We start from the raw sequence: 22,306 nt of genomic DNA, 5'->3' as shown, positions 1-22,306 counted from the left end.
TTCTACTCAGTCTATGACAACACAAATTTGTCCAGATTCAAGAGGGCATCAAATTAGGTAATTTGAAGTAGCAGTGAGAAGAAAACAATGGCATAAAAAAAAAAAAGTAATCTCAGCAAAGTCACAAAAGGAATGACAAAGCAGTATTGGTCAACTCTTGATCATTCGATAAGTGCACAATTTGAAAGCATTATATTTAACATCTGACTTTGATTTTCTTATGGTTGATAGTAAAAATAGTTTGTCTTCACAAACCCAGAATGACAAAAGCATTTATAATTGATTCAGAAAGATTACAGTGGAAATCCAATCTATAATTTGAAAACACTTTATAGTTCATTTAACAAAGTGAATGATACAGAGAAAAATGAAAATCAAGAGTTGACTTTATGGATAGTTCAATTCCTTCTCTGGGTTCCTGGTTAAGGGCAGTTCTGTATCAAAATTTTAAAATGATTTCTTACAGAAGGAAAGAAGCCAGAGCAATTACTGAAAGGGTCCTGCTTGCTGACGGGTCGAACCAACAAGGTGCGTCTGTTCAGCTTGTCAGTACAGGAAAGGAAGACACCTCCACATTGCCCCAAAGACCAACACTCTTCCCCAAGGCTTGAAGTGATGGACAGGAGCAAAGAAGGTTGAAAGACAAAAAGCAATAAAAGCCATAAGCAAAAAAAATCTGTAAAGATTTTAATTCTGCTCAAGTTTGCATAGGTTTAGGTTTGAGCCACAGTTAGGTAGGGACTCTGTCTGGACCATCTTCTGCAAAAGTATTGTTAATGGAAGTAAACAAAAAATAATTGCTTTTAGTCCACAATTACTTCTTTAAGTTTACGGTAAAAGACAATCCAGTATGAACTCACTTACGAAGGGAAGAGCTTCTAAAAGTCAATGTAATAGTTCATTAAAGTTAAATAATAATAGGAATCCTACCTTTGCGTTTTTGATAAATTTACTAAATTGCTATAAAAGAAGATGGTTACAAAACATGAGCAGATTAAAAGAATAAATAGTTTTAAATTTATGAGGTAATTTTGGAGGAACATGTCAAAAAGAATATACTCCGAGCTTTAATTCTTGTAACCATTAGTCCTATTGCATGAAACAAAAATAAACAATTTAAAATGTTTTCAAAAATTATAATTACTAAATGAGTCTCACCACAGATTTTTCTTTGCATTGTAGAAATATTCCTTCAAAATGTCCTGACTGCCAACCTTCCCCTTGCCTGGAAAACATAAGTTCACCTTATCTGTTCTCTTCAATTTTTCTGAGTTAAAAAATTGAGCACATATAACTATTTCAAAACTTCAAAAGTAAACAACACTACACTAAGTTGACTCTATGAATATAACAATGCAATCAATAAAACCATTTACAAATTAGCATCACATCCTTATAATTCTGTATTTATTCTTTAACAGTAAATTATTCATTTGTTTGGTTGATTATGAATTTGAATCTCATCCACAAGAGTACATATGGTCCACAAGGGAGAAATCTATGTCTGTTTTTATCAAATAGTATATCCTCAGTCCTTAGCATAGAGCTTGGCACATAACACACACTCAATAAACATTTGTATTTAAAGAATAAATAAATTACCTAAATATATAAAATTTATATACACTTAACTATAACTATAAATCAAAGATAAACTATAATAATTGTTCATCAAGAAATTATATTGCTCAAAAATTACATTGAAATATAATTTGCAAAGATCATTTTAATATAGATATATATCACTGAAGAGAAAATAATTAAACATCAAAAGCTAATTAATAATTTATTGTTAATATGATAAAAATAATTTTCACATTATTTAATAGGATAATATTATAACAGGTTCTAATATATAACCAGTGAAATATTTTACGATTTTTCAGTTGTGACAGATTTGATAATTACTGACATAAGCAAAATGATATATATAATAACAGGTAAGAATTCAAATGCTTTCAATAAAGAATTAGAAACTTTAAACAAAAGACTGCTATTAGGATATGCAGTGGATCAATACACGTACAGAAAAAAATGTTCCTGCAGGCAAACATAAAAAAATTGTTGAATGAATCCATATTCTGAATTCTGAAATAAATGGACTTTAATCCACTTTTCTAAAAGAAACTACTATTAAACAGAAAATACAATGTTATTTAAAATATTTTAGAAAAGCATTTGTGAGTTTTATGTGATATGAGTTCTATTTCAATAAAAAAATAAAAATTTAGAGTTGAATTGTAAAGCCAAAAATACAAAAAGGATTTGCATTTTTATTTGGGAAAATCTAATGACAAAACTGTTTTACAGCTTTGTGGCAACTAAGTAGAAATTTACTTTTTTGCCATCATTATTTAGTATTCCAAACAAATCATATTTGCATATAATCTAACTTTTCATGAAAATTTATTAGGGAAGGAACAGTATGATTTTAGAAATATCTACCACATGTATATAAATGGTTTGTAATATAAGAAGTCTTCAAAGTGCTAGCAGATATGAGCAATTGCTCCATTCCAGTGCAGATTATATAGAGAATGAATAAAAGAATACAGCAAAAACCAGAGTCATCAAAGTATTCCAGGCATCTCAGCAAATATATAACACACTTAATAAAACTGTGTGAGATTATTAGTATAATCAGGTTGTTTCATATAATATGGCTATGAGAATATTTACGAACAGATAGGTTAGCTTACAAAACAAAGTATTATTATAGCACGTAAATGAATGAGTACTAAGTAAAATCAGCTTATCTGTTAAGAACCCTCACTGGGAACATGTATAGTAATTTTAAAAAATAACAAGTCAAACTAAGAAAAATTCTTAAAGTGACTTTGTTCAAAGAAAATACAGTTTTCCTATATTAATTATCATTTACCTGCTTCTATAGTGATCAATATTGAAACTCTCTATTTTACATTTCACTTTGGTATATACGTCCTGCACGTCTATGGAAGCACTGAGATCTTCTAGTTCACTGACCATACAAACCTCTGTAAAAGAAGCAAACATAAATATCAGTACCTCATGTTCAATATTAACATTTTCTACTTTACATTTCACATTGGTATATGCAAACTGGACAACTTCAGAGACACTGAGACTACCCAAGTTTCAATAATTATATGCAAAATTAATATTAACACAGGCCTTACAATTAAGATAAGGCATCTATCTCAAGACAGGAGAAATTCCAATTAATGTTTGAAGTGCTAAATCTGAGACCAGTTAATGATATTTATAATATATATTAACAATGATATAATGCATCAATATGACCAATGGTGAAACGGCCTTCTGGCAGTTAGGATAAATTTTAATACTAACAAGCAAAATGTAGGCATTACACAGTCAAAGAGAATATATGCACATAAACCTTAAATATTGACATAACTGTAAAATTAATAATAGAAATCACTTGAATTATAACTAATATTTACTTAATTATAAATGATAATAATAAAATTTAATTCTACTTTAAAAAAAAGTTCTTCATAATTGATGCTTTTAATAGAGAGAAGAAAAACAATCCTATACCTGTGCCTTTGTTTTCAGGATCTGGGGCAAAGAGCTTTATTGTAATTTTGGGGAGTACCCACTGCATCCAGAGACTAACCCGTCCACTCGATCCACCAATGTTACTAGTAGTTTGTTCCAAGGTAACAGAATCTGAGAATGGTGAATCATCACCTGCCTGAATAGAATCTCCCTGGGGTAAAGAAAAACAAACAAACAAAAAAATCTGTAACAAAAATAACTACAAACAAAATTTATAATTTTAAATTATTATTTGTAACTCTTCTACATCATGCTAATGGTAATCATATAAATATTAAGGCTAATAATGTTAAGCATATAGAGTACTTGTTTTTATAGTTACAATATATAGGCATGGTATTCCAGTTTTCTCTAAAGATACATAAGATCCAGAAGTAGTTAGGATCATATCAACAATTATTTTCTTAGAGAGTAAAGGTCTATGGAAGCACTGAGATCTACTAGTTCACTGACCATACAAACCTCTGTAAAAGAAGCAAACATAAATATCAGTACCTCATGTTCAATATTAACATTTTCTACTTTACATTTCACATTGGTATATACAAACTGGACATCTAAAGAGACACTGGCCAAATCCAGCTGTTTTGGAGAATGAAGTTTTATTAGATCACAGATACATCTACTCTTTTATTTACATGGTTGCTTTTCAGCAGAGCTCAGAAGTTGCTACAAAGATAACATGGTCCATAAAGCCTAGAATGCTTACTATTTCACCCTTTACAGTGAAAATCTATTGACCTCTTATGCAGAGTATTTATGAATGAATCTAGAACCATCATAACAAAGTCATTAGCACAGTTTAAGAAACAACAAAACATTCATCATATATTACATATTTTAGTATGAGGAGACACTAAAATTAGTAGATTGGACAACAGATTTTTAAAATGTTTTAAATGATTAAACTGTAGAAGAATAAAGCATGAGCTTTTTCAATTCGATACATATATTCTCAATATTGAATATGTATCAGGTTCTAAGTTGGGTACTTACAAACTTGCCACTGAAGGCTTATTGATTTCTTTTTGGTCTTTTCAGCAGCTCTTAGAAGCTCACAAGGTGGGGTGGAAAATCCTTTTTAATTTAAAGTTAAACTGGAGTTGAAGAACTTCAGTTTCAAATGAAGAAAAAGATGGTGCTAGAGGCAGTGATCACTAACTGATATGTTTTGTTCTTTTAGGATTAGCTACACAGTATTTCGAGTTTTGAAATCCCAAACTTTGCTATTCACTTGAAACTTCAAATAAAACTTGGGAGCCCAAACCCATACACTCTGAGAAGTGATCACATATAACCTGCTTATTGCCTGTTTAAAATACATACATGTGCATGTATTTAAATTTTAGTTATATGTACACTTCATTAAATTTAGTTTGGCAGGCAATATAATTTACTAGGTTAAGAACTTCAAAAACAAGCTGTGTAATTTTAGGCCAATAATTTAATTTCTCAGAGTCCATCACCTCCTTTGTAAAATGTTTTTTACAATGACACAAAATCTCTTACAGTTAAGATTAAATGCAGGGTCCATCCTGCCAGGGGCAGACACCCACCAGAGCTCAGGCTCTGGCACCAGACGCCCTCTTCTGACCAGCAGACCACTGCAGGAGCTCAGGAACAGCCCAGCTCTGCCCACTGAGGCATATGTGGGACCCAGGCCCAGGGTAGGTCTGGGTTTTCCACTCCTTGGGACCCAAGCTTAACCCACTTCCATCTTGGGACACTGCAGACATCATCATAACCTTCCTCACGCAGTAGCCCCTACCTTTTGACCACAGATAGGGCCTGGAAGAAGCTGAATCTGAGAGCAGACTTTCAAAAGACAGTGTAAGGCCCACCTTTCAGGCCCATCTGTATAAGACATTCCATCCATCTTGGGGCACTTCCACTATTATCAAGAGTTACCTCAGCTATTGCCGCCACCAACTTTAAAGTGGCACACATTTGGAGACACCAGCAGCGTCTAGAAGCCCAACATCAAAGTGAGCTACAGAAATAAACAAAAATGGATGGGAATACAAATCATGTCTCAATAATAACCCTGAATGTTATTGGCCTAAACTCACCAATCAAAAGACATATACTAGGGGCTGGGTTTTGGCTCAGCTGCAGAGTGTTTGCCTAGGACATGTGAGGCACTGGGTTTGATCCTCAGCACAACGTTAAAAGAATAAATAAAATAAAGATATTGTGTCCAACTATAAATAATAAAATATTTAAAAAACACAAAAGACATAGATTAGCAGATTGGATTAAAAAAAAAAAAAGACCCAACAATATGCTCCCTCCAAGAGACTCATCTTATAGGAAAAGACATCCCCAGACTGAAGATAAAGCTTGGGAAAAATCATTTCACTCACATGGGCTGCAGAAGCAAGCAGGGGTTTCCATCCGCATATCAAATAAAGTAGACTCAAGCTAAAGTTAATCAAAAGGGATAAAGAAGGACACTACATATTGCTCAAGGGAACCATACAACAACAGACTTAACAATTATAAATATATATTCCCCAAACAATGAAGCATCTACATTCATCAAACAAACTCTTCCAAATTCAAGAGTCAAACGGACCAAAACACAATAATTTTGGGTGACTTTAACACACCTCTTTCACTACTAGATAGATCTTCCAAACAAAAGCTGAACAAAGAAACTGTAGAACTCAATAATACAATCAATAACTTAGACTAAACTGACATAGAGAGAATATTTGATCCTTCAATGAGTGAATACACTTTCTTCTCAGCAGCACATGGATCCATCTCTAAAACAGACCATATATTATGCCACAAAGAAACCCTCGGCTAATATAAAAAAGAGATAATACCCTGCATTCTCTCAGATCATAATGGAATGAAATTAGAAATCAATGATAAAATAAGAAATAAAGTCTACTCCAACAGCTGGAGACAAAATAATATGCTGCTGAATGAACAAGGGGTTACAGAAGACATCAAGGAGGAGATTAAAAAATTTTTAGAGGTGAATGAGAACACAGATACAACATATCAAAATCTCTGGGATGCTATGAAAGCAATTCTAAGAGAAAAGTTCACTGCATGGAGTTCATTCCTTAAAAGAAGAAAAAGTCAACAAATAAATGACTTAACATTACATCTCAAAAAAAAAGTTGGTTCTTTGAAAAAATAAATAAAATCGACAGACCCTTAGCCATGCTAATAAAGAGGAGAGAGAAAACTCAGATTACTTACATACATGATAAAAAAGGAAATATCACAATAGACATTACAGAAATACAGAAGATAATCAGAAATTATTTTGAAAACTTGTACTCCAATAAAATAGAAAATATCAAAGGCATTGACAAATTTCTAGAGTCATATGATTTGCCCAAATTGAATCAGGATGATATACACAATTTAAACAGATCAATTTCAAGCAACAAAATAGAAGAAGCCATCAGAAGCCTACCAACCAAGAAAAACCCAGGGCTGGATGGATACACAGCTGAGTGCTACAAGACCTTTAAAGAATAACTAATACCAATACTTTCCAATTTATTTCAAGAAATAGAAAAAGAGGGAGGACTTCCAAACTCATTCTATGAGGCCAACATCACCTGAATTCCAAAACCAGGCAAAGACACAGCAAAAAAAGAGAAAACTTCAGACCAATATCTTTAATGAATATAGATGCAAAAATTATTAATAAAATTCTGGTAAATCGAATACAAAAACATATCAAAAAGATAGTACACCATGATCAAGAGGTGTTCATTCCAGGAATGTAAGGTTGGCTCAACATATGGAAATCAATAAATGTAATCCATCAGATCAATAGACTGATAAGAACTGGAAACAAGGAAAACTACCCTCATTTTTAATAGCATCATAAATAAATACATTAATTAAATACTTGGGAATCAACAAAAGAGGTGAAAGACCTCTACAATGAAAACTACAGAACACTAGAGAAAAAAACTAAAGACCTTAGAGGATGGAAAGACCTCCCTTGTTCTTGGATAGGCAGAATTAATATTATCAAAATGGCCATATTACCAAAAAGCACTATACAGATTCAATGCAATCCCAATCATAATCCCAATGACATTCTTTATAGAAATAGAAAAAGCAGTCATGAGATTCATCTGGAAAAATAAGAGACCCAGAATAGCTAAAGCAATCCTTAGCAGGAAGAGTGAAGCAGGTGACATTACTATAGCAGACATTAAACTATACAGAGCAATAGTAACAAAAACAGCATGGTACTGGCACCAAAATAGACTGGCGGACCAATAGTATAGAATAGAGGACAAAGAGACTAACCCATATAATTACAGTTACCATATATTTGACAAAGGTGCCAAAAACATACTTTGGAGAAAAGATAGCCTCTGCAACAAATGGTGCTGGGAAAATTGGAAATCCATATGCAACAAAATGAAATTAAACTCCTATCTCTCACCATGCACAAAACTCAAAGAGGATCAAGCACCTAGGAATTAAGCTAGTGATACTACATCTATTAGAACAAAAAGTAGGCCCAGATCTCCATCATGTTGGATTAGCCCCAACTTCCATAATAAGAATCCTATAGTGCAAGTTTTAATATCAAGAATCAAAAGAAAGAATCAGTGAGGTGAATAGAGAACCTACTAATTGAAAACAAATTCTTACCACACACAAGTCAGATGGAGCACTAATTTCTAGAATACATAAAGAATTCAAAAATCTTAACACAAAAAATACAAATAACCAATCAATAAATGGGCCAAGGAACTGAACAGACACTTGTCAGAAGATGATATACAATCAATCAACAAATACATGAAAAAATGTTCAACATCTCTAGTAATTAGAGAAATGCAAATCAAAACTACTCTTAAGATTTCATCTCACTCTAGTCAGAATGGCAGCTATCAAGAATACAAACAACAATAAGTGTTGGCAAGGATGAGGGGGAAAACACACATTCATACATTGCTGATGGGACTGCAAATTGGTGCAGCCAATCTGGAAAGCAGTACGGAGAGTTCTTGGAAAACTTGGAATGGAACCACCATTTGACCCAGCTACCCCACTCCTTGGTCAATGTTTATAGCAGCACAATTCACAATACCTAAATTATGGAACCAACTCTAGATGCCCTTCCATAGATGAATGAATAAAAAAATGTGGTATATATACACAATGGAATATTACTTCGCATTAGAAGAGAATAAAATCATGGCATTTGTAGGTAAATGGATGGAGCTGGAGAATATAATGCAAAGTGTAATTAGCCAATCCCAAAAAACCAAATGCTGAATGATTTCTCTGATTTAAGGATGGTGATTCAGAATATACTGAGGGGTGGGAGGATGGAAGGATTAAATGAACTCTAGATAGGGCAAAGGGCAAAGGGGGAGGGAGTGGAAGGGAGCCCCCTCAACTCCTATAGGGGGTAGGAAAGATGGTGGAATGGTCATCATCACCTTAAGTACATGTATGAAGACACGAAGAATGTGACTCTACTTTGTGTACAACCAGAGATATGAAAAATTGTGCTCTATATGTGTAATATGAATTGTAATGTATTCTGTTGTCATATATAACAAATTAAAATTTAAAAAAATAAAAAAAGATTAAATGCAAACTTGAATGTGAATGACATATTTACATATAACAAACATTTTATAACTGGCAGCTATAATTATCAGCACCAAGCAGAACCAATTCTAAAGAAAATGGATACTCACATTCTTATGTAACTTGATATGCCTACTTCTCATTTTGTCATCTAACTTCAGATGCAGTTCTGTTTGGTATTTACATTCTTAATCTCTAATAGTTCACTGTCGCTCTGAATGTCTCAAACACAACATCCATTTCCTATGCTAAGATAGCGTAACAAAAAAAAAACCCTAAAATTTTAGAGAAATTGGGGCTGGGGTTGTAGCTCAGAGTTAGAGCGCTCGCCTAACAAGTGCAGGGCCCTGGGTTTGATCCTCAGCACCATAAATAAATAAAAAAAGGCATTGTGTCCAACTACAACTAAAAAAATACATTAAAATTTTTTCAGAGAAATTAATATAGTAATTATACTATTTTTATCAATAGTTTTTCAGACCAGAAGTCACTTATCTCTTAAATCATCAGCCTGACATCTTAAAGTAAAATAAAATCCCATACAAAATCAAACAAAACTGTGCTCTTTACCACAAAGACGCCATCCAGAAAAGGGTATGTTTTATTCCTGTATCAAGATTTTACTCTGACCTCAGTGCTTTACAACATCTTTCAATCAGAAGAAAATTCAGTTTTTCCAAATCTTCAGATGGAGTCAAAACCAAATGGGGAAGACTTTCACAGAATGACATTAAGTGTTTACTGTACAAATCCTTTGGCACCAAGCACAACAAAGCATTAGAGCCTTGGGACTGACTGTGACACAAAATTATGGTTAAACCTGACTTGAAGACAGCTTTGTCACTCCTTGACCCAATTCTACCAAACAAAGAGAACAACCTGCAGTTTGTGAGGGTTTCATATAAACACTTCTTTAAAATTAGTCCTAATTTGCTACAATTGAAATTTCTAGAACTTGAGAAGCTATTAAAAAAAAATCAGATTTTTGGGTGGCTGTGTATGTAGCAACAGCTAATTAAAAGCACAAATTCTGGAAAATAATGCTTTTGTTGTTGTTGTTTAACAAAGTCAAATTAAATAAAAGACAACATAATGTGATCAGTATGCCTTTCTTTATGGATAGGTTCTTAGAGCTGAAGCATGCATAAATTAAATCCTCCCAACATTGAGAAGAACATTCTAAAAACTGTTTTAAGTAGAAGTGCTTATTTATATGATCCCTAGATAATTTATAATTTAAACTGAGTAAAATATTTTCCAGAATAGAAAACTGCAGAGAGAAAAAATCATCTCAAATCAACAAAACCTTAATTTTCAACATTACTGTGTACACTTGGTAAGAATGCTAAGAAAACTGTGGCTTCAAATTTAGTAAATACTCTTGAGAAAAATCTTTTCTGTACTTCCTCATTCAGTTTCAATTTCCATTTTGGATTTATAATGTTTGGTATGGCGTTGTTAAACATGTTTTTGCATTAATTTTCTGCTCTGTTACCAAATCTATAGTGAAGATGGAGCCAGAAATGGAGATGCTGAACTTTTTTCACACACCTCCTTGGGCCAAGTTCTAAAATAAACAGTTCAATTTTTTTTTAATCATTTTGTTGCAAATTGACCAAAATACTGAATTTGTTTTCCTAGGTGGATTTATCTTGATTTATCTGGAAGAACAAACACTTCAGCCATTCATCCTTGGCCTGCTTCAGAGCTCAGGAATGATCATACATTTTGGCCACATTGCTACTTTCTCTTATCAAAATTACTCCAGCATTCTTGTTCAATCACAAAATCTCCCAAAGGGCTAAACATTTCCACCACTGTTTGTACTTAAGTCAACAGAAACAAGTGGCCTGCTGAGGTCTCCACTACCTTTCTCTCACTATTTCAATGCAAGGGTTGTAAAAAATGATTAACTGCTTTTAAGCTCAGTACGTTAGTCTTTCACTCATATTTCCTACTATACCTCCACCCAAACTAAAATGCAGGATAGTACAGTGCTCATTATCAGCATGTCAGCATGAAAAAAATTACTCAGTTTAAATTATAAATTATCTAGGGATCATGTAAATAAGCACTTCTACTTAAAACAGTTTTTAGAATGTAGTTTTCAAAACTAGAATCATTTTTAGTAAGATCTCCATATTCAGGAGAATTTTAAAATAATAATTCTGACTCAAATAAGAAAAAAATACTTTCAGTAGTAAAATATTTAAAAATTTATGAGTTTTATTTATTTAAAATTTATTTTCTTTATTTCTAAATTTTTGTAGTTCTGGGGATTGAACCCATGGCCTCAAACATTCTAGGCAACTGGTCTGCCACTGAACTACATTCCCACCACCTATGCACTTTTTTGAATGCAAATTTTAATTAGAAACTTTAAAAAATCAAAACTACAATTCTGAAATGCACCCCAAATACATAATTGGCATAAATAAGCAAAATAAATACAGGGTAACATCAGATTACAATGTTATATTTATACAATAAAACTGTCTAAATTTTACAAAAAGCAAGTAGCCAATAGAGATGAAAGATAGAGGCATTTTCTGATAGGAATATTTTGAAAGAGAAAAAGTATTATATACAAAACATTTTGCTGAATGGTATGTGAAGGCTACAGAATATCCTTCATTGCTTTGACCAACTTTGATATATCTTTGTTTATTCCACAGTTATGCAAGTGGTAAAGAGAATAATCTAAATGTCATGATTTTCATATTTTAAATGAAATTCCTCCATAAATATTAGAGATAAACCCATTTAAAGAAATATATTTTAAAAAGTCAATATCCAGGAAAATATTTAAAAATAATTATGAGACAGTCTTACAATAATAATTGAGTAAAAAGGTCAAATTAAATATACTATTTAAAGGATTATTTAAATAGTAATTTGAGGTAAAATATTCTGTTGGTTAAATAATTGAAAATCTGAAAACAGTTTTGCTTTAGCAGTTGATGTTAAGCAATCTCTCAGTTTCAGTTTATAATTAACTGCAAGTCAATGTATTTTAAGCAATTACAGATATTTTAAAAAATAACCATCTCATGCTAGATTTTCTTTTTAAACATAGGCTGCTAATAAATTAATTTTAATTCTTTGGTCAATAAACAATGTCAATTGAATTTTGCCAAGAAATTAAGCTTTTAAACAGTGGTAGGTTAATACATATCAATTTCTATTTTAGGTAGAATCAGTATTTTTAGCATTTACTTAGAACTTTAGATTTTTTTAAAGTTTAAAAATTATTTCTTATACCGTTGTTAGAAATAAAGAAGACATCATCACACAGTTTATATAAAGTATAGGTATAAAAGCTAAAATTTTAAAAATGGTTTGACTAAAATCACCACTACATTGGGATTTAATTTCATCAACAGAGTAAAACCATCCATAATTAATGTCCTTTCTAAATTGTCTTCACTAACACTATTGAAAACACAGAGGTTCAAAATACCATTTTATGTAGTAATAACAATTTCAAAAGAACCTATAGATTGTGAGTTTTTGTGTAAGGGAAATACACAAATATGTTGTATTTGTGTGTTTTATTTGTTTAATTGTCATAAAAAAGAATCATGAAAATGTTAAGTGTTTTAATGATATTTCTATTGTTGAGCTGTTCTGTCAGTAAAGATGATATACATATAAAAATTTTTAATGAATGTAATCTATATAGTGTTTCACTTTCCCAAATACCTATCTCAACGTAAATTTTTCTTGGGGTACTGGGAACTGAACCCAGGTCCTCATGCATGATAGGCAATCACTTGACCTCCAAGCTATATATCATCTACTCTCCCCAAACAAACTTTTTGATAACTTCACATAGCTGAGGTACAGTGGCATACTGGTAAAATTTGGTCTTTGGATCCATGACAACTGTTAAAATGGCATAAATACCTATCTGATTAACAAGATTTTTTTTTCTATCACTTTAGAATTCAGAATTGTCTCTAGAAAGCAGCTCAGTTATGGGCTAAATTTCCCAGTTCACCTTTTTTATTATATGTATACACATATTCATACCTCACTAGAAATATTATAAATTCTTCTAAGGATAAAAGATATGTCTTTTACTTACTTTGTTTTTTAAAAAGGTGTAACATTAATAAGTGTCAAATTTAAGAAATTTAAAAAAAAAAAGAAAAACAGAATAAACCCAAGAAAAAGGCAGAATCTATCTTAATATAAGTAGGGAGCAAATGTTACCCCTGAGAATTTTTAAACTCAACTCTGGGGTACATATAGGCTGATGGGCTTGATTTCATACTGCCTGATGTTTCACGAACCTTCTAGCAATGAAATAAACAGTAAAGGGGTGTAAAGCTACTGATAGCACAGAAGTAAATACATTTGACTTTGTTGAGGAACAGGCATTCAACCACTATGTAAGAACCTAATAAAGTTCTGATGAGAATTATGATGAAGAGCACCCAACACAAAATTTTATAAGACATATGGAAAAAATCTTCTATAACCAAGAGTTAAGAAAACAATAAACAGTGAAATTAGACTCTGAGGAAATTAAGATACCAGATCTGACAAAAACTATAATTAGGTTTAAAGTGATAAAAAACAAATTAAAAATATAAACTTGTATATAGTTATATTCATATAAAATATTTGTAGTGGCTTACTGAACAAATATTTCTCTATATCATGTGCCATGATAAACTAAATTTATGTTAATCATTATATTAGTTGATATTATAAAATCATTTAACATATATATTCTACAGAACAATATGCTTAGAACCTACCCTGTACAGAGTTTAAAATAATGGAGGTTATCCTTTGACAATAAAGAGAATGGGTGATAAACAGTAGTAGAAAGTTTCTAAACCAAATCTAGTATAGGACTGAGATAATATAATCATGATTTGACACCTTTCTTCTGAGCCAAAGGAAATGTTCCAACCTTAGTAATTTTACTTCAAATCTATAATGTTTACCTTAAAGCTTATTTCAGATGAAAGATAGCATAAAATAAAACTAATATGAAAATAAAATGGGCTCATTTGTTAATATGTCTTTTGCTATTTGCATAAAATTTGATTAGGCCAAAATAAAGCTGAAGTTTCCCTTCCCAATAATGATAATTATCAAGAGAGAAAATTATGTTCATCTTTACAATTATTGCCTAATAGTTTTAAATGAATTGTAAAATATATCCAACCTACACTAGAAGTTCTTATCAGGACAATTAGGCAACAAAAAGAAGAAAAAGGTATCCAAATTGGAAAGAAAAAGTAAAATTACATCTTGTGAAAGACTACATTATCTTATATGTAGAAAACTTATCTAAGGGCTCAACAAAACTAACAAAATTTTCAGAACTAATAAACTCAGCAAAGTTCCAGGATACCAAAACAAAACACAATATTCTATTGTTTCCATGCACTATTAGTGAATTTTAAAAAAAGCAATTCTAGTCATAATCCCATTTGGAAGAATAAAATACTTAGAAATAAATCTAACCAAAAGAGGGAAATGTTTGTACACTGAAAATTACAAAATGTTGATAAAATAAATTAAAGATGATAGAAATAAATGGAAAAACATCTGTTCATGTATCAGAAAATTTAATATTTAGATTTCAACTTGCTGATTAATAGATAACAGAGTTTCAGTGGGGAGCAATGAAAATATTATGAAAGTAGATGGATGTACAATAATGTAAAAGTATTTAATGCCACAGAATTTTATTAAAAATGTTGAAATGGTAAATGTTATGTTGTGTATTGTTACAGTTTGGATCTGGAATATCCCCCCCACCCCCCAGCCCCGCCCAAAGCCTATGTGTTAAATAAAGGCTTAGTCCCCAGCTTGGTGCTACTGGGAGGTGAAGTACTGGGAACTTGAAGAGGTGGGCCTCATGGGAGGTCTTCCAGTTATTTGGGGTGACTTAATATTGGGATCCTAGCCTCTTTCTCTTCTGCTTTCTTATTTCTAGCCATGTGGTGAGCAGTTTCACTCTGAACCTACAGCCGAAGAAAAATAGGCCAATCAATCATACACTGAAACCTCCAAAACTGAGCCAAAATAAATCTTTTCTCTTTACAAGTTGGCGGTTTCAGGTATTATTTACAGTAACAGACTAATACATGTTTGTTTTCCCACAATAAAAAAAAATTAAGACAAAAAATGCAAATTGGAAAATAAAAATCATACTTGTAAAAACAATATATTATATATGGTTAGCATCTATAATAAATACGCTCACTAGTTTTATTTGACATAAGGCCCCTGGAATGGAATTCAAATTTTTTCATTGAGCATTATTTTTCAATGAATAATATAAAATTCAGTTTCTAGGAATATAGCCGAATTGGGACTGGGAACAGGATCAAGACACTTTCCTGCGTTCCCTTCATAAAGTGTCCATTGTCCATGTAGTCTGAACTATTTCATTCTCTATGTATTCGCATCATCTTATAAGTTAAAATGTCTAAACAAGACTTAAACTAAGACTCTTTATTTATTATAACACATATGAGTTATGTGTTATAATAAACCTCTTCAATCAAAGCAATTTTATTGATTATCATGAGGATATATAGTGATTATGAGAGTTTTTACATGAAAAGTATACTGTTGTAAGAGAGTAGAACAAGAAGGGAAACTTCCCAACTTATTTTTTGAAGACAGTATGATCTTTATACCAATATATGACAAAGCTATTATATGACAGAAAAGTCAAAGGCCAGTGTCATTCATGACTACAGGTACCCAAATCCTAAACAATTAGCAAACATTTCAGCAATATCCCAAAAGGAAAATATATAACAACCAAGATAGTGTTTGTTTCAGATATGCAAGCTCAGTTCATCAAGATAATTACTCACATAAATAAAGGAGACAAATCAAGTATCCATAGAATATAAATATCAAATACTGAAGAATAAATCTAGTACAAAATGAGCTAGCCCATAACAAAGGAAAGCAAAATCCTCATTAAATTAAAAAACAAAAATCAACAAAGAAATATATCTTTTTCACAAGGTACTAGAGAAATATAAACTCAGATAATGGTTGAACTAACATGTTGAAAGAAGTATCAATATTACCCCTATTTTATAGACAATGTAGCTAAGGTTAAATAATGTGATATTGAGTTGCAGAGATAAAATCTCAAGTTGTCATATTCCACAGTCTCTACCATGGATTCCATAAATTTAGAATTGTGCTAATCTAAATTGGCCCACTCTATACCTTGGGTACCTTCAATTCACTGTTTCCATGTTCTAGTACATAAAGTGAAAATGCTGATCTAAAAGATTTCTCAGACAATCTCTTCTGACAATACAGTTGTAAACTGACAGATTAAGAGAAAGATCTTTGCTCACATGTCAAACTCTGTAAAACTACTATACCAAACTCAGAGAAAGCCAATTCTTAGGGCTAAGATAAGTGAGAGTCTATAACATCAAATAGGAAAGTAGCAGATAGCATTTAGTTCTTGCCAGGAGAAAAGAAATACCCCTTAGAGAAATTAAATTACTAATGTACTATTTTTTTTGTTTGTTTGAAAAGTTACTATGGAAACTAAACACACTACTCTAATTTTCCCTTTTGGTATCCACATTTTATGCCAAAATTTTGAAATATGCTTGAACGCATTTGTTGTGTTCAGCACATATAATAAGTGCTACTATAATTTTAGACCATCCATGTTAGTAATAAGCAAATCATATGAAGATGACAGAAAAGTGCCCTTCAAAGTCAGAAAAATTGGTGTAAATAAAGCACCTAAAGACACCTAAAATATACTTTATTCAATACTGATTTTCTGACTTAGAAGAACACTTTTTTTTTCATTTCCCCCCTACTATTTTTTCCACATCTCAATTATCATTAGGTTAAAAAAAACAAACTAAAGAATATTAGTTTTGAAACAGTTTGCTAGACACAAGTCAAATAAAATGTAGAAGTCAAAATGATTTCACTAAAACTAATCAACCCATGTACCATAGTGTTCAAATCCAAATGTGGAAACAACCTACATATTCATCAAGAGACAAAGGGTTAAACTAAACATGCTATATACATATGAGTGTTAATCAGTCATAAAAATGAATGAAATTCTTAGAGTAGTTTTGATTTGCATTTCTTTAAATTGGTAGAGATGTTGAACATTTTTTCATACATTTGTTGATCAACTGTATTTCTTCTTCGGTGAAATGTCTATTCAGTTCCTCAGCCCATTTATTGATTAGGTTATTTGTTTTTGAGTTCATTATATATCCTGGAGATTAATGCTCTATGTGAGGCACATATGGTAAAGATTTTTTTCCCATTCTGTAGGCTCTCTCTTCATGTCATTGATTATTTCTTTTGTGGAGAAGAAGCCTCTTAGTTTGAATCCATCCCATTTATCGATTCTTGATTTTACTTCTTATGTTTTATGGGTCTTGTTAAGGAAGTCAGATTCTAAACAAACATGGTGAAGATTTGGGCCTATTTTCAATTATACAGAATGGCAATTATAAAGAATATAAGCAACAATAAATGCTGGTGAGAATGTGAGGAAAAAGGTACACTCATACATTGCTGGTAGAACTGAAAATTGGTGCAACCATTATAGAAAGTGGTATGGAGATTCCTCAGGAAACTTAAAATGGAACCACCATTTAACCCAGCTATCCCACTCCTCAGTTTATACCTAAATGACATAAAATCAGCAAACTACAGTGACACCATTTCAATGTTTATAGCAGCTCAACTCACAAAAGTCAAACTCTGGAACCAGCCTAGATATCCTTCAAGAGATGAATGGATAAAGAAATGTGGTATATATACACAATAGAATATTACAAAGCCTTAAAGAAGAATGAAATGATGGCATTTGCTGGTAAATGGATGAAGCTGGAGAATATCATGCTAAGCGAAATAAGCCAATCCTCACAAACCAAAAGTCAAATGTTTTCTCTGACATGCAGATGCAAATTCACAATAACGGGGGTGGCTAGGGAAGAAGAGAGTTACTTTGGATTAGGCAGAGGGAAGTGAAGGGAGGGTAGGGGGTCTGAAGGTAGGAAGGACAGTAGAATGAATTAACCTACGTGCATATAGGATTACATGACCAATGTGACTGTACATCATGTGCAACCAGAAGAACCATTTATGTATGATATGTCAAAGTGCCTTCTACTGTCATGTGTAACTAATTAGAATATATACAATATATATAATGATATATAACATATATTTATAATGTATATTATAATACATTCCACACTATATTTATATATAATATATATAAAACTAATATATATAATAAATGAAATTATTTTTTTTTGCGTTTTTTTATATTAGTTACACATGACAGTACAATGATCTTGACATATCATACATTTGAATCAAATGGGGTATAATTTCTTAATGGATGAAGTTCTGATACATACTACAACATGGTGAAATCTTAAAAACATTACACTGGATGAAAAGGAACCACTGTATGGTTCCTCTTATATGAAGTAACTCGAAATGGCAAATTTATAGAAACACAAAGCAGAACAGAGGTTACCAGAGATAAGAAAAGAAGGGGCTGAGAAACTGTTCTTTGATGAGTAGAGAGCTTCTGGTAGGAATGATGGAAAAGTTCTGGAGATGCAGAGTGGTTATGGTTATACAACACTGTGAATGTACTTAATGCCACTGAACTGTACATTTAAAAATGATTATAATGGGATATTTTCAGTCATATGTATTTCACAGTTATAAAAAAAAAAATCACCAGCCTGACATGGTGGTATACACCCAGCAATTTGGGAAGCTGAAGTAGTAGTATCCCAAGTATAAGGCCAGCCTCAGCAATTTAGCGAGGACCTAGGAAACTTAGCAAGATGATGTATTAAAATTTTTTAAAAATCAAAAAATAAAAAAGGATGTAGCTCAGTGGTACTCTTCCTATGAGTTCAATCTCTAGTACAAAAAAAAAAAAAAAGTCCAGACACAGTGGCACATGCCTATAATTCCAGCAGCTTAGAAGGCAGGAGGCTCACAAATTCAAGGTCAGCTTCAGCAACACAATAAGACCTTGTCTAACAAAAACAACAAGGGCTGGGGCAGGGCTGGGATTGTGGCTCAGCAGTAGAGCATTCCTCTAGCAAGTGCTAGGCGCTGGGTGGGATCCTCAGCAACACATTAAAAAATTTAAAAAGGGTTGGGATGTATTTTAGTGGTAAAGTTCCCTGAGGTTAAAATCTCTAGTCCTACCCGCCCCCCCAAAAAAATCATCAAAAAAATTAATTAATTGTTTTGAGATCTAATATAACTTGGTATAAGGCAAAGTGATTCAAAGACTTGACATTGAATGTCAAAAAAATTTAACATTGAAACTAAGCTGAAATGAACACTTCTTGTTTATACTATAAAAATGTAAAAATTCTGAATAAAACACCATGCTATTTTGTTTAAATACATGGAATTGTCATGTATATTTTCTTTGGCCCTCTAAATCTGCTCTGCATGTGCCACCATCCTCTATGATTTAAAAGGCTAATCTATATGAACAATAGAGATGCACTGCCTTTTCCTCTGGTTTTTAACTGGTTCCAGTCAAAGGGGAATATGAAAGGAAATAGGAAGGAGAGAAGAGAATGAAGTAAGGGTATTTATTTCCCGTTCTCATAATTGCTTCCTGTTGCCATTTAAGCCTATCAGTGGCAATAACATTTCAATATTAACTAGTTAGTATTATACCATATTTTGGGGTTTCTCCTCCGAGTTAACACCTTTTATTTAACTATTCAAAATTTCCCAATTTGAGAGTCTCATCCTTTTTCCAATGAATACAATAGCCAAACTTGAAATAAAATTTAGAGATAAATCCTAAGGTGTCAGAAATGTCACTAGGGTGACAAGAGGGAGTTGAGTCTATAGTAGAAAGTAGATGTGGCAAGCTTAGATAAGGTTGAGCCTGGCATTCTGAGGCTCATTCAGGGGCTGCATATATGTCCTAGAACAACAATGGGAAAGTCCTTTACATACAGCCCAGAGCCAAAAGAGCTGTCTTTTTGGCAAAAGAGGTATGAGACAATAGGCTTCATCAGGCTAAAGCAAGGTCATGGATGACTTCCATATGCACAGAGCAAGATGAAAGAAGAGGTATGATGCCATTCTTAAATTACTAAAACCATAGAGTGTATTACTTGTAGTGTGGGACATCCTTTATCAATAAGGCAAGGCTTTATTGATAACAGAACCTAAAAACTGGCCTTGGTTTCGTAAATCTGGAGGGCCTTTGCAAAAGCAAAAGTAAAATTGTACTGTAGGGATAATTCCATGGTATAAGGTTCACAGAAGTCCCATAGAAAAATTATACTGTTGGAGATTAGCTCATAATAAAAAAAATGATAATCCCTATGAGAAAATAAACCATATGGAAGAGTCAGCAGATTTCTAACAAAGGCTCAGACTCTCCAATAGCTGAAATGAAGCAAAAAATCTTAAAGGAATATAAAATAAACATTTTTAAAGGTCATAAAATAAATGCCTATAATCCCAACAGCTCAGGAGGCTGAGGCAGGATGATTGCAAATTCAAAGCCAGCCTCAGCAACTTAGTAAGTTCCTAAGTAACTTGGAGAGAACCTGTCTCAAAATAAAAAAAATAAGGAGAGATGAGGATGTGTTGCTCAGTGGTTAAACACCCTCGGATTCATTCCCTGGTATGTTACCAAAAAAAAAAAAAAAGTCAAGAAATAAAAGAATGAAGAGATATATCAGGACAATATGAAAATATAAAATACATGTAAGTATATTTATTAAGGACCAAAGAGTTCACAGAATTCAACAGGTATTGGTCATATAAAGAGGGTTTAATAAAGTAACTGCTGACAAATGGATGGACAGGTTAAGGGAGTGATGTTGAAGCATCCAGAAACTAGAAAGAAAAATAGAAACCCAAACCATCTTCAGGCCTAGATAGGAAAGAGGAAGAAAGAGAATTACCTAAGCCCAGTAATAACTGAAGCCACAGAGGAGGATTTCCCTAGTAGAACCTATACTCTTGGAGGACCCAGTTAGTATAAGAGGGAAATAGCACCAATGCACCATCTAATCTCCTAACTGTATCAACCACTGGCTGAAACCATGTGGGTTACTATAAGGATGGCCTTAAGTCCTAGCCTAAGCAATTCCATTTTAAAATAAACCTGCAGTCTCACAAAGCAAGCCACAGAGCCCTCCAATATGTCATCAGGCATAATCTGATAGAACAAGTCACTTTCCACCACCCTGATAAGAGTCATAGAGAAGTCACTTGAAGTCACATGTCATTTATCATAACCCTAATAAGAGCTAGAAGGGTAATATCAGGGCAGAAACCACAGACCACATGTCCTGACTCTTTAAGATGTGAGTTTTCACTAAGAAACCTGATAACAGTTGATAGGGACCAAAAGGGCGAGCAGAAGCCCAAAAATTTGGTATGAATAAGGGAGCAAATGAACAGACATTCAGCCAGCCAGTACTGATGCACACATGCCTGAGAGCCTGATGAGGACCTGGACCGACATCCCAACTCTTCTCATCATCTGCCTGATCCTCTGCATCATCTCACGACTCTCACACTCTACAGCAGCCTCTTGAGCCTGGTGAAAAGGTGAAATCTCTTCAGCCAGCCATCAATTCTATACCAGGAGAAGTCTCTATCAGTTCCTGACCTGATGGCTGTGGTCTGAGTAAGTGTGCATCTGCTGGACTTAAGCCCTAAGACTTAAAACTTAGGCTTAGTATGCGGAGGGAATGTCTGTCATGAGCCCATCATGATTAAAAGTGTTTGCAGTGCTTAGAGTTAACTTAAAATTGTTTGCTTTGAATTAATGATGTCTATTACAGTGCCCAGCACTAAGGATTGTCAATTTCTTGATTAAGAACCATAGAGTTAAATTGTATTGAGTGATTTGAGTGAATAAAACATTGAAAAGGGCCAAAGCGTGCGGACATTCTTTATCTCTTCCCTCGACTGCATATGTCACACATTTGCCCATTGTGATGATTACAAACACTTGGAGGGAGAATGAGTAAATTCAGAAAAAGAAAAAGATTAAAGGAGATTAAAGCAAACAACTTGAAGAGAAAAAGAGAGATAATGGAACAGCAAAAAGGTAGTGGCTGGTGGGTATTAAAGACACAGAGAAAGA

General features: G+C 32.7%; 1 protein-coding gene across 14 annotated transcripts in view; it reads right to left on the bottom strand.

The window, feature by feature from the left end:
• Vps13b (vacuolar protein sorting 13 homolog B) overlaps nt 1–22,306 on the bottom strand; it is a 734,817-nt gene that overhangs the window by 306,941 nt on the left and 405,570 nt on the right. For 10 of the 14 annotated variants that reach the window (XM_048801898.1, XM_048801897.1, XM_048801902.1 and 7 more), the window contains 3 exons: nt 3,541–3,712; nt 2,882–2,996; nt 465–606 (listed from right to left, as the gene is read on the bottom strand). In XM_048801898.1, coding sequence (XP_048657855.1) covers nt 465–606; nt 2,882–2,996; nt 3,541–3,712 — 429 coding nt within the window. Of the gene's footprint in view, nt 1–464; nt 607–1,158; nt 1,268–2,881; nt 2,997–3,540; nt 3,713–22,306 lie in introns of all 14 variants that reach the window. The other 4 variants (XR_007347142.1, XR_007347143.1, XM_048801903.1 and 1 more) reach the window with 4 other exon arrangements.

The sequence above is a fragment of the Marmota marmota genome, unplaced genomic scaffold, assembly GCF_001458135.2.
Source record: "Marmota marmota marmota unplaced genomic scaffold, marMar, whole genome shotgun sequence".
Classification (NCBI taxonomy): Eukaryota; Metazoa; Chordata; class Mammalia; order Rodentia; family Sciuridae; genus Marmota; species Marmota marmota.
The sequence above is the reverse complement of the archived record's forward strand: the minus strand, read 5'-3'. Positions and strand labels throughout refer to the sequence as shown.